At 37.2% G+C, this 17,852-nt stretch overlaps 2 protein-coding genes across 6 annotated transcripts; one reads left to right on the forward strand and one right to left on the reverse strand.

The window, feature by feature from the left end:
* Positions 1-762: 762 nt before the first annotated feature.
* Positions 763-7,467, reverse strand: LOC106150836 (uncharacterized). Of its 2 annotated transcripts, XR_015332859.1 has the most exons (3): positions 7,290-7,467; positions 3,676-6,793; positions 763-2,940 (listed from the first exon to the last, which is right to left on the reverse strand). XR_015332859.1 is itself a non-coding variant. In XM_013523821.2 (2 exons), the coding sequence occupies exon 2, from the start codon at positions 2,914-2,916 to the stop codon at positions 1,420-1,422; it is 1,497 nt and encodes a 498-aa protein (XP_013379275.2). In that variant the 5' UTR covers positions 2,917-2,940; positions 3,676-3,864; the 3' UTR covers positions 763-1,419. The 2 variants fall into 2 exon arrangements, 1 of the variants encoding a protein (XP_013379275.2); XM_013523821.2 differs by lacking the exon at positions 7,290-7,467 and having other exon boundaries at positions 3,676-3,864.
* Positions 7,468-7,528: 61 nt separating this feature from the next.
* LOC106150835 (uncharacterized) lies at positions 7,529-17,721 on the forward strand. 4 transcript variants are annotated; one of them, XM_024074519.2, is made up of 6 exons: positions 7,529-7,631; positions 8,465-9,305; positions 9,862-9,969; positions 10,760-11,003; positions 11,289-11,506; positions 11,701-12,683. In XM_024074519.2, exons 2-6 carry the CDS (start codon positions 8,498-8,500, stop codon positions 11,742-11,744), a joined length of 1,422 nt encoding a protein of 473 aa, XP_023930287.2. In that variant the 5' UTR covers positions 7,529-7,631; positions 8,465-8,497; the 3' UTR covers positions 11,745-12,683. The 4 variants fall into 4 exon arrangements, with proteins under 4 accessions (XP_023930287.2, XP_086860809.1, XP_023930286.2 ...); XM_087004682.1 differs by having other exon boundaries at positions 7,617-7,741; XM_087004683.1 differs by lacking the exon at positions 9,862-9,969.
* The last annotated feature ends 131 nt before the right edge of the window (positions 17,722-17,852 follow it).

Below are 17,852 nucleotides of genomic sequence, written 5' to 3' on the forward strand. Positions count from 1 at the left end.
GGGGGGGGAGGGGGGGGTTTGAATACGAAGCTGATCCTCAGGCCCCTTGGGATGGGGTTTGGGGCCCACTGAATAAAAGACCCCTGAAAAAGTTTATGTTAGAACAAACTGTGCCATTTGGTATAGTTTAGAACTATGAATCAGCTATTCAGAATTCTAATTTCAAGAGGGCCAAATATTAGTGTGATTTATTTTTTAGAAACCGAAGGCTGGGGGGTGGGGGTGGCAGGACCCCCCTGACCCCCCCCCCCCCCCCCCCCCCCCCCCACACACACACACACACATCCCCACTGCGTTGACCCAGAACGTAAGCATCGAAATGTATGTATCATAAATACTGTATCATGGAAATAATTAATAGTTATAATATTCATAATGTGTGTGGGGTGTAACGATTTGAATAATAAATTATTTTTAAAAACTGATAGGAAGAAAATAGCGAAATATACATGAAAGTTTATAAAAATAGAATGGGGTTGCAGGCCAAGGAAATTGTGACAAATTTTCTCATGACAATGTGTCATTGCTCTCAATTATCTTTTCTTCAAAAGGTTTACTAATACTTCAGTAAAAGGTTATCAGTTATAATATTTAGTAATTAGGAAATCCAGAAACCATTTTTACTCCAACAGTTATATTTCTGAAGATTTTTTACTCCCTAAACTTGGAATTAAGTACATTGTTCATGGTTTTAGGAGCAGTGACTCAAAAGTAGAGATCAGGTCAGATTTAATGCAAAGTTGAAGTCTTAGTAATACACAGTTTTGGCTGATGTAGTATACTTTTATTACTGCGAAATGAATAGTCAAATTAAGGCACTAACACCAACTTGGAGTGCTTATTGTCCATTTTGTTAACGTCATGATTAAATAGACCTTTTTACAAAAACAGTGCTCATAGTTGTGCAGGTGCCAGAGGTCTATCTAAAAATAACAACTTTCACCTCCCCCCCCCCAGCACCACCACTAAAAAAGGCTAATGTTCCATCGTCATCTTGAATTACATAATTCATTCCAATGTATTTTGTTGGAACAACGTTACCTCATAATATTAAAAATGAAACAGCACAGAATCTAGGATCCCATTCCCACAGAATTTAGATCAATCTATCCCTGTGAGGAGTCTCACTAGATAACGGTCAGCTTAGCCGGCTTTTTAAAGCGTCTGTTCCACCTACTAAAAGCTGTAAGGGGGTAATTAACTGTCGTGCGTGCTCGGCTGACTGCAATTTAGCGTGAACCCCCAGGGAGTTAGGTCGATCCAGATGGATCAATCTAAATCTGTGGGAATGTACTCTAGAGCACTGCCAGAAGTGCAAACTGATGGCATGAATAAAATCAGTTTACATAGGTCAAATATTAAAAAAAAAAGCAGAACACTTAAGACATGCATGTTCTTTCACTCAAAGACATCGCTATTTCATTTTTGTATTCCACTCTGCTTTTTCTTTATGCATCTGAAACCTCTATTGCACAAATTCATGGCTGATACACATGTAGTCCACATCCTGGATGGATTATTCTGAAAATCTGTAGGATACATATTTCGAGCACAGTCCTTGATGAATTGTATACGATAAGGACAAAGACTTTTCTTTTTGAGACCACTCCCACTTGAATTTCCTAAAACATTCTTATCGTTTTGCAACCGCTCATCACTACTAAAAATTTTACACATTAATTTTATACAAAAACTTCTGGCATCATGTGCCTTGCTCTTAATTTCCTCTAATTCATATTGTGTGATACACAGACGGGAAAACTGTGCAGCCTGTGGTGGCATGAGTGGTACTTGAGAGTTGTGTATCAATGGTGTGGATGATGTGATAGCATTAGATATATGACTGTTCTGGTCTTCAGGTTCAGGTCTCCCAGGGCCAGAAATGGAGTTTGCTTTGTGTAGTAAGGATGCCCCAGCAGCGACTACAGTATCAGTTTGAATGTGACAAGTTTCGTGCCTTTTTGTTTCTCTGAAATTAAGGTATGTCTGATCACAAACTATACACTTGAATTCTTCTTTGCTGGAAGTTGCATTTACCTGTCTGTGTTTTCTTTCACATTCAATCAATAAGGCACAGCTACTGTAGTACTCATTACAAACTGAACATATGAAAATTGTGGTACCTGTTTTAGGACATTTGTGGATACACAATAAATTTTCTCCAAAGTCACTGTGGGTAGCAAAGCAAAACTTGCATGATGGAATTTTAAACCTACGTTCACTGGAGCTAATTTGTGCAGAAACAGCAAGCTGACCAGATGATGAGGAATTCTTATTTGAATTGTTATCAGATAGCTGGTTAGAACTTTCCAGTGACACACTAATTGTTTCCCTGCTGGCTTGTAGCTTTGGGGTTTTCTTGGGGTTCTGCTCAACTGAAATGGGGCTCTTATGTACTTTACGTTTTAAAAATGATTCCATATTTCTTGGCTGACTGGCTTGTCTTCTTGTTCCTCTATATACTGTTGAGGTGATTTCCTTTTCATTTGTTTTCTCTGTGCTATTTGGCACAGCAGTCTCATTACTGAGCTGGAAACTCTCATAACTTTCAACATGCATATCTAAATCAATATCATTTTCACAGTCTCCGCAGACTGAATCTGGATCCATCTTAACAAAATCCTGCGAAAAGTCATTAAAGCTGGACTCTCTTTGTAAAGTGTTTGTGCCTGTTTGATTTGTTTCCTGGCTATTTTGCAAAGTTTGACCTGCAGCAGTTACTACTGGACAATTCAGGAATGGAGATCTACTGACATCACTCATCCTTAACACACTTTCACATAAAGAACACCTTAAAGTCAAATTTTGTTGTCCATCCTCTTTTGTTATAACATCCATCTTCATGTGGATCAGCATGTGCCCCTCTTGGCATATCTGTTGGCTTGAAGAAGCTGGTCTGCTCATGTCAATTCCCATTCTTGCGGAGTAAAAAATTGGATTCTGAAAGATAAAGATGACAGAAAAAAATGTTGTTGTGCTTTGATTACTCCAGTGATTATGACGTCATGATGGATGTGGTGTGCATATAGCAATGTCAGTCTCCACACATATATTCATGGGTATTTGACTTGTGACAATTGCCCCACAACTGCATAGCATTTTATTGTTTGTTCTTTATCAATGGTTTCATCATCCAAAGTAATATACTCAAAAGTACTGCCCACATTTAGAATGCATGTGCAAAATAGAGTGTCAGAACAGTTGATTCACATCTCTTTTCTGCATGAAATTCAACACATTAATATACTTCCATTTAACGTTTTCTGATTTGTACTATATGCCCTCACTGACATCGTTGTAACTGTAAATGGCGGAGTTAGTTCATCAACCTTGAAGCTGGGGCTCTCAAGTTTTTTATTTTCATCATTCATAGTATCTTCCATATGAGACAAATAATTTTGCTGTAGACGGAACAATGAATAAGGTAAAATTTATCTGTGTGTTGACTAGCTACTTATGCCGTGGAGAAAAGAAGAAACACAAAATGTACACCGGCTGAAGACTGCCAAGGTATTGTATGCATGTATGATGTAAAGTACATTATAATTCGTGTACGTTTTGGATATTTATTCTCTGAATTCTAAACACGTTAACGTTGCACTGGCCTGCTCGGACGCCACGGATATTTTAAAACTTGTGTCCCTTTAAAACATGCGTTAAATTGCTTTTACTTACTTTCAAAATGTATCTGGTTGATTGATCGTTTCTGCACGCCTTTTGTCACTAATGAAAAACCTCAAGGAGTAAGTGGGAAAGTTAGTGGAAGTGCATGCACGTGACTAGCACACGTACGTGGGCGCCTTTGTTGCGTTATGGCGAAATGGTTTGCACTCCATGTTCGCCAACACGAATTGAGAAAAAAGTATCCACCGATAAAATATCCCTTATACCAAGATAAGACAAAGTGAAATATATTCATGCTAGTTACAAAGTTTACGTTGATTGAATTTTTTTCAGAACTTTATCTAATCGCCTTTAATCAGCAGTTTTCAAGAGAATAGTATTGTGCTTATGGAAATTTGATAGAATTTATCTAATAATGTTAAAACATTTTTTTGCAATATTTTTCTTTGACCCAATGGTCAGATACGATGATAAAGACTTTTATCCAGCCAAGTTTAATTTAAATAAAAATGCCATTTGACATATTGCTTTAAAAGACAGACTTTGTAAAATAGCAACTTTGCCAAATTAGGGGGCATGTGTCAGCTTGGGGCCCATTATAAACGGTAACATTTAAACAAAAGGTGAATATACATGTACATGTATATATATACATGTATATGAACATCGTCTATTGACCATGTTCATATATATACATGTATATGAACATGGTCAATAGACGAATTCAATTTTTTAAATTGAACTATGGTAAATGAGCATAGCAACTAAATTCTATGGTCAGGCAGAATTTTAAGAGGTATGTTTATTCAAAAGGGCATGTCAAATATCCAAAGTGTAGGTCATTTAAAGCATAAAAACAACATCATCAAGGGTTTCCCTGCAATCAATTGTAAATTTTTCCACATAGCACACCAATACCCGATCCATTTCTCTACTTGAAAAACAAATCCTAAATTTAGGGTAGGCCATGCTGCCAGGTCCTTAATCAACTTATCAATTTCATATGGCCTATTTTTAAATATAATATTGATGAGCTACAATGTCGGTAATATGAAAACATTGCATAGGGGGAGCATCGGTGCGGGGGAGTAAAGAAGCAGAGAGGCAATAATGTGGGGAAGTATAGGTGTGGGGGAGTAAGGGTCCTAATAATGTTGATTTTGATCGATGTAGTGTACTTTTAAAAATTACAGAAAAAAAGGACGGTTGAGGCACCAACACTAACTTGCGGTACTTTATCTTAACGTTATGGTTAAATAGGCCTTAAAACAAAAATGCTGCTCATACCTGTTCAGGTGATAGACATCTATTCAATAGTAGCTATAAAAGTCCCCCACCCCAACCCCAAATAAAAATACTAAAATGATGTTGTCAGCTTAAATTACAAAAAAGCATCTCAATGCATTTTTAAGTACATGTAACAGTATTGTTTCATTACAAGACAAATGGAACAACACAGAACCTACAGCACCATCAGTTGTGCAAACTGATGGCATGAATAATATCACAATGTAACATAGTCCAATGCTAAAAACACTACATAATTATGCATGTTCCATCACTCGGTGCCATCACTATTCCACTTGCCTCTGCTTATTACTACTTCTGAGACATCTATTGGCCGTATTCATGGCTGTTACACACCTATTCCACATCCTTTGTGGATTATTCTGAAAATCTGTGGGATACATAGTTTGAACACAGTCCTTAATGAAATGTACACGAATGGGGCAAAAAGCTGTTTTTTTAACTGCAACATTTTCAGTTCCTAAAATATTTTTATCATTCTGCAAGCGCTCGGCTCTACTAAATATTTTACACATTAATTTTACACAAAAGCCTTTAGCATCAGGTGACTTATATTTCATTTGCTCCAATTCATGTTGAGTGATACTTAATGGGGAAAATTGTAAAGCCTGTGGCAAAGGTAGCACTTGAGAGTTGTGTATCAATGGTGTGGATGATGTGACAGCATGAGGTATATGACTGTTCTGGTCTTCATCTTCAGGTCTCCCAGGGCCAGAAATGGAGTTTGCTTCATGTAGTAAGGATGCCCCAGCAGTCATTCCAATATCAATTTGAATGTGACAAGTTTCATGCCGCTTTGTTTCTCCAAAATCAGCAAATGTCTTATCACAAACTATACACTTGAATTCTTCTTTGCTGGAAGTTGCATTTATCTGTCTGTGTTTTCTTTCACATTCAATCACTACGCTACAGCTGCTGTAGTACTCATTACAGACTGAACATATGAAAATGGTGCCACCTGTTTTAGGACATTTGTGGCTGCACACTACACTTTGTCCAAATTCACTGTGGGTAGCAAAGCAAAACTTGCATGATGGAATTTTAAACCTACGTTCACTGGAGCTAATTTGTGCAAAAACAGAAGGCTGACCAGAAGATGTGCAATTCTTATTTGAATCATTATCAGATTGCTGATTAGATCTTTTCAGTGACACACTAATTGTTCCCCTGTTGGCTTGTAGCTTTGGGTTTTTCTTGGGTATCTGCTCAACTGAAATGGGGCTCTTCTGTATTTTACGTTTTAAAAATGATTCCATATTTCTTGGCTGAATATCTTGTGTTCTTGTACCTCTATCCACTGTTGAGGTGATTTCCTTTTCATTTGTTTTCTCTGTGCTGTTTGGGACTGCATCAGTGCACAGTGGTGAAATGGTTTTGTCAATTGGCTTTGAGTACAACACATCTGCCTCATTTGCACAAAGGTCAATATTGCTAGAATTCTTATTACTGAGCTGAAAACTTTCATAACTTTCAACATGCATATCTAAATCAAGATCATCTTCACAGTCACCGCAGACTGAATCTGGATCTGTTTTAACAAAATCCTGTGAAAAGTCATTAAAGCTGGACTCTCTTTCAGAAGTGTTTGTGTCTGCTTGATTTGTTTTCTGGCTATTTTGCAAAGTTTGACCTGCAGCAGTTACTACTGGACAATTCAGGAGTGGAGATCTACTGACATCACTCATCTTAAACACACTTTCACATAAAGAACACCTTAAAGTCAAAGTCTGTTGTCCATCCTCTCTTGTTATAACATCCATCTTCATATGGATCAGCAGGTGCCCCTCTTGGCATATCTGTTGGTTTGAAGAAGCCGGTCTGCTCATGTCAATTCCCATACCAGTGGAGAGAGGAATGCAATCTGAAAGATAAAGATGACATATTATTTTAAACATAAAAAAATTTTTTGTTTTAATTATTCCTGTGAACACATAGCTGTAACTGAAATGATCTACCGGGGTATGTGTATAAACAGGGCCAGTCTTCACACATTTAGTATGCTTGGGGTCTGACTTGTGACAATTTGCATATTAATTTAAACATGTTCAGTACTTAATTGGCTTCTATCAATGGTTTTATTATAAAAAAGTGGTGTACCCAGAGGTACTACTGCACCTTAAATGTAATATATTAGTATTTAATTTTTTTCTAATGTGGACTTTTATTTTATTTGCTGAAAGAAACAATTGAATTTAACTGTAAAATGGTAATGACTTAGCCCGTTCAGCCTTTAACTTGGCTCTCACTTGCCTCAGTTTTCGGCCTTACAAGCTCACGGTACCCTTACCGCTGGTAGCCTTACCAGCGGTAAGGGTACCGTGAGCTTGTAAGGCCGAAAACTGAGGCAAGGCTCTCACCTTCTCAAGTCCCGAACTGCTGCAACCAGTTTTGTTGTGAAGTCTGAAGAAGATGAAATTTATCTACCCGTCTATCAGTTGTTTTCAGATATTATGCTGTAGAGAAATGACTGTTTATGACTGCCAACATCTGTCTATTGTGTATGTACATTCAGATATTTAATTTTACCTGTGCCCCTTTTGAAATAAAATACTCGTTAGCACTCTACTAGCACCAACACGAATAAAGAAATCTCTCCTGGAAAAGCGCCACCTACAGTTTTGTCTCCAAACAACAATTCAGTTTATGACACCGGACCTGTGCGCTCTACATGATAATTTCGTGACCACTGATTCTATACGGTAAGTTTTTCACGCTCCTCTAACAAACACTTTGGTGTGTATCATTGTCACTTGTAGCTACCAGAAGACTAAATAACCTTGACCACTCAGGTTCACTGTATTTGGCGATAGTAAGTAAAAACTGAGCCACGCTTTTGCTTTTGGTGCAAGAAATTTTGACACTTTTGCTGTATTCCCCCACCATGAAACTTGGTGACATTCAATATTAAATTATTTGTGTGGTGAATTTGAGTAATATCTCCTCTACTCAAATAGTTTGTAGATTTGTTTACCAATTTTAAGATGCTTGTACAGTGGTAGCTTTATTGACGCCGCCTTAATTCACAACTAAAGTTTATTCGAAGGCTAACAGATTGGCGGATTAAATATGGCTTGAAAAGCTTATAGTGTATTTCCCCAAGGGGAATTGACTCGGTGTCTGTTAGGGGAATGTGTGATAAGCTGGCAAGTAGGTTTGCCATAAATGATCCGGGGAGTGGGTTTTGCTACACACCCAGTGACAGTCTCAGGGGAAATCCTAGACTAGGTCTGACTCTCTGGAGGGTCTCAGTAAAGTGCTATCATCTTAACTGGCTTAAATATCTCTCACGCCTACCGAATCAGCAAGAGGGTAAAGATAACTACTCCCTTACGGCTTTACTCACCCTCATTGCTAAAAGGATAGGAAAGGAATGTCATGCCTTATGAATTAAGTTTCGCCCTTATTGACAAATTGTTGTTCTACTTACCTTTCATTCTTCTAGTTATTCTGTTTTTTTTCCTGAAATTTTTCAACATTGGCTTTAGTGCCAGTTTTGACTTGTTTTGTGATAATTTTTTTCAATTTTTTCTAGTTTAAACCAGTTTCCATTGTTAACTCAAACAGAATGGGAATTGACATGAGCAGACCAGCTTCTTTAAGCCAACAGATATGCCAAGAAGGGCACCTGCTGATTCATATGAAGATGGATATTATAACAACAGAGGATAAACAACAAAATTTGACTTTCAGGTGTTCTTTATGTGACACTGTGTTAAAAATGATTGATGTCGGTAAACTTATCAATCATCCAGTAGTAACTGCTATAGATCACACTTCGCAAAATAGCCAGACAACAAATCAAACAGACACAAACACTTCAGCAAGAGAGTCAAGTTTTGTTGATTTCGCACAAGATTTTACAAAAACTGAGTTAGCTTCATCAGAAAGAGAGTCAAGTTCTGCTGAGGTTGCACAAGATTTTACAAAAACTGAGTTAGCTTCATCCCAGGGAGAACGTGAAGATGAGATTTCAGAAAGAGAGAGTAATTTTAATGACTTTGCAGTAAAGACAGAGTTAGTTTCTCTCCAGGGCGATTGTGAAGATGACATCGGCTTAGATATGCACGTTGAAAGTTATGAGAGTGTCGAGCTTGATCTTGGAAATAAACAAGAAAATAGTGCAGCAAATTCCAACCAGATGCAACCTTTGACTAATGATACAGAAGCTGGTACCTCATCTGTTCAACAAATTGTTTCTGACAAGAGAAAATCCAATGCAAATAGTGCAGCAATTTCCAACCAGATGCTACCTTTGACTAATGTTACAGAAGCTGGTACCTCATCTGTTCAACATATTGTTTCTGACAAGAGAAAATCCAATGCACCTTCTGGATATAAGGAACCACTAAGTAAATTTTGCAAATCGACTGAAGGTGAGTTTGGACAAAGTTTAATGTGGGGCCACGTGTAAAAAAATTAAAAAGCATCCTTTTGAGCTGTTCTGTCTGTAGTGATTATTATGGCAGCTGTAAACTTTGTGGTGGAATGTGAAAGCAAACACAGACTTTTAAAAAACAATTGCTCCAAGCAGGCTGGTTGCCAGGGGGGGTTGGGGGGGGTTCCATTGAACCACCCTTTTTGCCTTGAAAAGGTCTGCTCTAAGTCAAATTTTGATCACTGTTCTTTGTCATTTCTCACTGTTCTCAATAAAGAATATTCATCATTTTTATACAAAAAGTGAAATAAAGCAGACAGTTTTGATAGTTACGCTCTGCGTCAAATATACCCAATGGGAGAGTAAGGTCGTCAACTTCACTTGCATTTTAAGTTGCCAACGCATTTTTGCTATTAGCGTCAAAACACACTCTTTATGTGTAATTTATTGGAATGATAACTAAAATCCAAAAACCCACAGATCTCTAGCTAAGACTTGTTAGGTTATGGCGTCATTTTTTGTCAAAAAGTAATGATTGAACTTTTAAAAATCAGCACACATCTTTGTCGTTCATTTGGTCGTCCATGACACAAATGGAAGGTTAGGACTACTCGGAATGCATTGCAAGATCGGAGGGAAAATGAAACACACTAAAAGACCAGGTAGGCTCTGTGAATATTTTTGTCAAGCATATCGTACTCGTAATGATCAAATTCTTTTAGCAGTCTTGTAACAATCAACAGTGTTTTTGTGCATTTTTGTGATTTTGATGATGATTTGCACTTTATTATTAACTTGAAGCGAGTGTACAGCATATTATATTGTGTAACAGCAGACGATTTACATACCGCTAAATTCGAGTGAAATATTTGCCCGCTTAAATGTCAAATTAAAAAGTTACAGTTTATGTCAGTGTAGCAATTGTCGGACAATGAAGCTACATGCCTCTTAGTACAAAAGTTAACTTTATTTTATCAGTTTGAAGCATGGTTTTCTCAAACAATTTATTATTTCTGTGTTCAGATACATGATATCACGTTGCATTTGTTCTCTTTTTTTTTTTTTTTTTTTTGACAAGCAATTCCATTTGACGCAGACCAGCTGTCCTACTTCATATCTTTAAGACTTTTAACCACCTCCTTATTTTCATTTACCTCACATTTATGAATCAACAGTATTAGAATAAAACACTCCATTACCTTTTGGCCAGCCTACCCTGCTGTTACCCAGCGACAGGGGGAACCCCTGCCCAATTTTTTTAAAAGGGGGGGGGGGGGGGGGTAAATATTGGACTTTAAGGCATCTACCCCTCCTGGATACTGGTGGTCTGCTTTTCATAACATATTTTTAACAATTCAGATATGCCAATGAATATTACATTTGACTTAATCATCTGTCTTCTGTGTTTTTACCAGATTTGGAGTAATACTTAAACATAATTGCCCTTTTCAGGTCTATGTGAGAGACCACTGTCCCCAGTGGCTCTAAGTCATAAAGAGAGAGAACAAAGAAAGAGGGAAAAGAACAAATTAAGTTGCAAGGAATGGCGGGAGAATATGAAATCAGACCCCATTCGTAGTGAAAAACAGAAGCAAAAAGACAGGGAAAGGAACAGGGCTAACCGACATAAAGCTAAGACAGAGGAGGAAAAGGCACGACAGAGGGAGCTTACCAGAGAGCGTGTGCGCAGATTTAGGTAAATTCTAGGATCACTCAGCTAACTCAGAGGAGAGCAAGATATAAAAAACCAGCTGGTTTGATTTATAGAAATTGTGTAAGCTATAATAATACCAGCTGATGTTTTAAAGGTTAAGAAAATTATGAATATTAAAACAATTTACAGAGTTATCACTGTAAAATGAATATTCTGGATAACTTATGAAGGTTAACTATTTATTTTTCTTTGAAGGATTATGATTTCACTAACTGTTATAAGCATATTTTTATAATCATTTATTATTATAATTTCTGACAATTTTAGGGCCAAGCAGAAAGCAGAAAAATCAAAGGTAACAATTAACCAAAAGAAAGTAACCACACGCCCAAAAGAGAAAAGAAATACAAAGGCTGTTAAGCTTCAAAGAGAAAAATGGAAAATGTCCAAAAGGAAACAAAGGGAACAGTGGACCCAACAGAAATGGAAATGTCACAGAGAAAAAAAACGTAATGCATATTACAAGCGAAAAAGGACTGCAAAAGGTTATCACACTTTTAATATTCGGTAACTTTGAATTTTTCTCATTTAAAAGGTATTTTCATTTAGCTGCAGCTTTATGTTGTTTTATTAATTTTTATTATTGACTAACCCTCTCCTATTTTGTACAGTGAACATTCATATCTCCCTATAGAGACATTCCCTTAATAGTGTGCTTATAATTATTTCAAATTTTCAGAGTGCCATACATCTTCCTCCCTTCAAAATGCCTCGGGGCAATAATGTGGAAAAAAATTGGGGAGCATACTGTCTTCTTTGAAGAAATCACTTTGCAAGAGGTGTCTTATTTTGCAAGTTAAAGGTGTTGCAATATCATCCCCACCTAACAGCCTGTACAAAAGAAGACAGAAGCACAAGGGGACAGAAGCAGCTAAGAAATTTATGGAGGAACAGTCCGTACACATTCCACATAAGAAAACTGCAGTGAGAGTTAAACAGAGAAAGATACTCCAGAAGGTTGAGATGATTACACCAGAACTTTCTGTAGAGCCACCCCCACACCAAGTGGTCCTTATGGCATGTACAGACACACGCCAAAACAAATTATACCAGTAAACATCAAAAGTGGAGGCAGTGTTTGTGTGAGATCTGTTACAGTATTGACCTGAAACTCGTTGTTGGATATTACATGGACACAGTTGCTAGTGTTACACTGTGTCCAACTGCAAAATGTAACACCTGACATTGTAAACCATTAGTTTAGTAGCTCAACTGAGTGTTAATCACTTAAATTTAACTAGTCAGATTTTCTCATTATATTTGACAATGTTGCATTTTAATGAAAAGGAGTGGAGGTACTGACTATTGGATGTTACACTGGACATAGTGAAGAATGAAAAAGATGTTACAAAATATGACTTGCAGGTTAAGGAATTGACACATATAGGCCTACCCAACTACCAGACTTGGCACCGAATGATCACAAATACCAACTACCAGACTCGGCTCTGAAGCGTGTACTGACTCACACCTTGAAAACGGGTAGTGGGGTCCGATCTACCGGTGAATTCAGGATCATTTGGTGCCAAGTCTGGTAGTTGGGTAGGCCTGCAAATACTTATGTTAACATGTAAATCTACAATAAAAATAGCATTGTGTCCAATGCAATGTCCGAATGCAATGGGGCAGGAATCCTTTTTAATAAATTTCTCAAAAATGCTGGCCTGGGTTATCTTTTTGTGATATGCACTATATGGAGAAATTATAAGTCTTTCAACACATAAGATTAGGAACCAGTAACATAGGATATCATGAATTTTTATATTGTGCTTATTAGCAGCAAAAATAAGTATATTGGAATTTTTCTTTTCACTTAAATATATTCCCTGTTAATGAAAGATAGCCTTCAATACTTTTCAGCAAATTAAATATATTTGAATAATTAACATCTTAGGTTTTCTTCAATAAAAACCTTTTTTTTATTTTTGTGATAGAGGTCCACTTTTTCAGAAATAGAACACCCCCTTTGAAACTGCGGTTACTGTCCTTAGAGTCCGAGGAAGAGTTAAAGTGTAGAATGAAATTTGCAGATTGGAAAAAAAAAAAAAGAAAAAAAAACATGAATTTTGTCACAATTCAAATGATATTGAAGTGCTTTCTAAACTTTATGATTATTCAAACAATTGTTTGGTTATCTGCATAGGTTAAAACATTGACTATTTTCTGGCTTTTTCACTTCTAGATGAGACTTGATACTCTGTGCCTTCTGGTATTGATGAAGGTAACATTTAATCAGGGCATTTAGATGTGAAATTTTATTGTAGTATTTTTAAATCACTTGGAGAAAAAAATTTCCTCACCTTAGCTGCAACAGTATCAGGCCTACCCAACTACCAGACTCGGCACCTAAGGATCCTGAATTAACCGGTATATCGGACCACACTACCCGTTTTCAAGGTGTGTGTCAGATTGCATTTCGGAGTATCAGCCAGAACACCGACAGGATGAGCCCTGACATGCTCGGCTGTCACCTTGATTGGATAGTAAACGATTGTCGTAAAATCGCTATATGATTTTAAAACCGGGTGCATAATTTTGAAAGCCACCTAGATGAACCTTAGACTGCCACATTAATCTAATACAATGCAAAAAAGCCCTATCAAAAGTGGTTAAAACATTCAAACCGAATGTCGTAAAGTCCCCATATATCCCCATAGAGACAATAAAATAGAGTACTCTAAAGTAAGAGTACAGTTTAAGGTTGTTCAGCCGAGCGTGGATGAGCCCGCAGTCGTGCTACAAAATTTGTTCTGGGGTATGATACTCCGAAATGCGATCTGACACGGGTAGCGTGGTCCGATATACCGGTTAATTCGGGATCCTTAGGTGCCGAGTCTGGTAGTTGGGTAGGCCTGAGTATTCAATTGACCTACACATTTGACCCGTTGTGCAAAATAAAATTTTGGTGTTGACTTTGCTGTGAAGCATAATGTATTATTGCATCAGGTTTGACAGTAGCCTATTTTGTGCATCATTATTTTCTGCTTTTTGTCTGTACATTCAACAGCTTTGCTGCCATATTTGTGATTTGGTTTCTATTCCAGATAGAGCTGTGTTCCAGTGTAGAGTAAGCGGGTGTGATAAGGTGTTTAGCTCAATGTGTGCCCTACAAAAACACAGTAGGACCCACACCGGTATTTACCCATTCAACTGTTTGGAATGCAACAAAGGGTTTCACTCCAAATCTAAGCTTGAAGACCACAAGAGGGCTAATCACACGGAGGAAAAATTCCATTGCCTTCGCTGTGACAAGACAGTTAGTACTCTGTACGTATCTTTATACAGATGAATCATTATTGTCATGTATTAGAAAAATATATGTATAAGTTACATCAAGAAGCTTAAGTGCACAGGTGAATTCTGGCATTGTTTTATTTGTACCAAACTCAATTATTAGTACCACCAGCGTGTACGCTGGCGGTACTCATGGTTTTAGTCCCGACCCGTCTCGTACAGCTCCGCCGGCTCCTGCGGCTCCGCAGGATGGCGTGGGATACAAGTCACCGTTACCGCTTCTCCTACTAGACCGCAAGGACCTATGTCCCCATCTCTTGGATTTTGGTCACATATAATCTCAACTTGAACCCCCTGGTTTTTTTGTCTCAGTCGGTGCATTGGCCTGGGTGTGGCGCTCGTTGTAACGCACCCTTGTCAAAATTTTTGAAAATTCGATGCTAAATATCTCCCATACCGAAGGAATTATGTGAAAAATTTCTACAGATGGCTGACCGAAAGTCATATGTGGAGATTTCAAATATGCCCTTGGATTTGACCTTTGATCTTTATTTCAAGGTCAAACGGGCCAAAATTTTCTAAAAATGGAAATTTTTTGCAAAAAAATTATTATTTTATGCCGATTTTCAGAAACTTCACAGATCTAACTTATAATATTATGGACGGGTGTTACCCCTTAGGGTCTTCTTTCATCTTCGTGAGTTTGGGGTCAATCGGTGCATTTTCACGGGAGTAGCGGCCAATAGATGCCAAAACTGAAAACTCTCTCAAATTCTGGAACTGTTAATGCCAGAGACCTCTTGTTTTTTCATTTTGTAGAGCTTGTCAAGCGCAACACTGAAGGTGGTCTCCGTTTTTTGTTTTCGATACGGCTTAGGCATTGTACTATATCGACAGTTCAACATCCAATATTTAGTGGTGAAAATAAAATGTGAAATACTACAAAATTAGCAGAGATACGCCCATAGTTACTATTAAACTTGAATAGGAAGTCATATACTGGTAATCTAACTGTGACCTTGAAATTGACCTTTGACCTACTTTTCATAATGAACTGCACTTTGCAAGTTTTCTGATTTTTATATCTCCAAAACTGGCAAAGATATGCCCATAGTTACTGTTGAACTTGAATAGGAAGTCATTTTCTGGCAATCTAACTGTGATCCTGAAATTGACCTCTGACCTACTTTACACCATGAACTGAAATTTGCAAATTTTCTAGCCCTTACATCTCTTAAACTGGCAAAGATACCCCCATAGCTACTGTTGAACTTGAGTAGGAAGTCATATACTGGCAATCTTACTGTGACCTTTAAATTGACCTCTGACCTCCTTTTCACCATGAACTGAACTTTGCAAATTTTGGTTCCCTTTTCTCTCTAAAACTGGTAGAGATATGTCCATAGTTACTATTGAAGTTGAATAGGAAGTCACATACTGGCAATTTACTGTGACCTTAAAATTGACCTTTGACCTACTTTTTACCATGAACTGAACTTTGCAAAATTTTGTTCCCTTTTATCTCCAAAACTGGCAGAGATAGGTCCATAGTTACTATTGAACTTGAATAGGAAGTCATATACTGGCAATCTAGGAGTGACCTTTAAATTGACCTTTGACCTACTTTTCATCATGAATTGAACTTTGCAAATTTTGGTTCCCTTTTATTTCCAAAACTGGCAGAGATAGGTCTATAGTTACTATTGAAGTTGAATAGGAAGTCACATACTGGCAATTTATCTGTGACCTTGAAATTGACCTTGACCTACTTTACAGCATAAAATGAACTTTGTAACTTTTTTAATACTTTTTTTTATACTTTCAAAACTGGCAAAGATATGCCCATAGTTACCATTGAACTTGAATAGGAAGTCATATACTGGCAATTTACTGACCTTAAAATTAACCTTTGACCTACTTTTTACCCTGAACTGAACTTTGCAAATTTCCATTCCCTTTTATCTCCAAAACTGGCAGAGATGTGCCCGGTGTTGCCCCTAGGTTTTCTCTTTTGTCAGCATATATGCACCACTGACAACACATTTTAAGGAAAACCAATAGGCCTTTTGTCTAGAGAATCACAGGAGTGATCAATGGTAGGAAAATGCAGGTCAGTTCAAAAATCTGCTTGATTGTACCATTTTTATTTATATTTTTTGGCATATTTTGAGAACTCTTGTTGATTGCATTTTATAGAGCTTGTCAAGCACAAGACTGGTGATGGTGTCCCTTTTTTTTGGGGGGGGGTCCATACGAATGCGCTTACTCCAGCTGGTGGTACAATATCCGGAGGCGGTATCGCCTCTCTGATCCTCTAGTTAACAATGTAATTGCAATAGTAATAAAAGTATTATTTTCGTATTTCAGCCAGGGTCTCAAGCTTCATGATGAGCTGCATGGAGAAAAAGTCCACCAGTGCCATGTATGTGAGAAGTCATTTTCTTCAAGAACCTACCTCAGTCGTCATCTGAGGACACACATTGCCTGCTATGACTGTAATCTATGTGATAAAAGCTATTCTAGTCAACAGCATTTAAAGATACACATGGCCACTCACAGTGATAAAACCTTTACCTGCAGCAAGTGCACATTCAAAACCCATTATAACCACTCATACGTGCGTCATCTTAAAACACATGAAAGAGATCCAAATCTGTCAGCTTGAATATTGCTTAAGAAATTAAGTGGAAGTCAGTCTAATTATAACCTTACTCACTGTGATTTAGATCAGTTTTGATCTTAAAACAGAGTCGGTATGTTTGAAGACTCAGGTTAATCTTTAAGACCATGTCAGGCCAGTTCTGATCTGAAATTGCACTTTCAGACCAAATCAGGCGCACAAGTGTTACATCATAACATGATGGCAATTTTTAATGGTTTAAGTCAAATATTTTTATGTATAACATTGCATTTTTTCAAGATTCTTGAAATGTTTTCATATCCCATTCTTTTAAATAAGAGAAATATTCCATTTTTGACACTTGTTAACATGCAAAGGTTGACATCTTTGGTGAGAAGCATTGATAGTGTCTTTTTATTTCCCTTTGCATCAGGTGATTTTATATATGAACACAGTGGTCCTGTTTTTGTGTTAGTGATCTTATTTGCTTTCATTGGGTTTGTAACATTATGGCAAAAGGATATTTATTGTCATGGTTGTGCTCTAATGGTCAGTTTTGTCACATTGAACATGTTACAATAATGATTGTGCAATGTTATTTAATCAGTGTCATTACGTAAAATTCTATTACCATTTTTCTTCATTCTGTAGATTATAATTTCTAGTTTGCCCATTTGAGATGAATATCATTTCATCTTGTAAATTTAATAGTTAGACGGCCTTGTTAGTGGTGTTCTTTTTACCTGTAAGTGGGATTTTTACTGTTTCAATGCTGTATCATCTGTTTTTGGTGTCGATTACCTATTTTATAAAGATCAAGCAGAAATAAAAGCTGATCTCACACTGGTATATTATTGAAAATTACTTAGTGCTCTTATGATTAATTTCACATTACATTCAAGGATTTGCATGCATTGCCTCTTTGCGAAATCCAGTTTTGTTAAGCTATATAGCCATCTGTTTAAAGAACTAATAGT

The sequence above is a fragment of the Lingula anatina genome, chromosome 2, assembly GCF_051362555.1.
Source record: "Lingula anatina isolate TDL-2025a chromosome 2, LinAna3.0, whole genome shotgun sequence".
NCBI lineage: Eukaryota > Metazoa > Brachiopoda > Lingulata > Lingulida > Lingulidae > Lingula > Lingula anatina.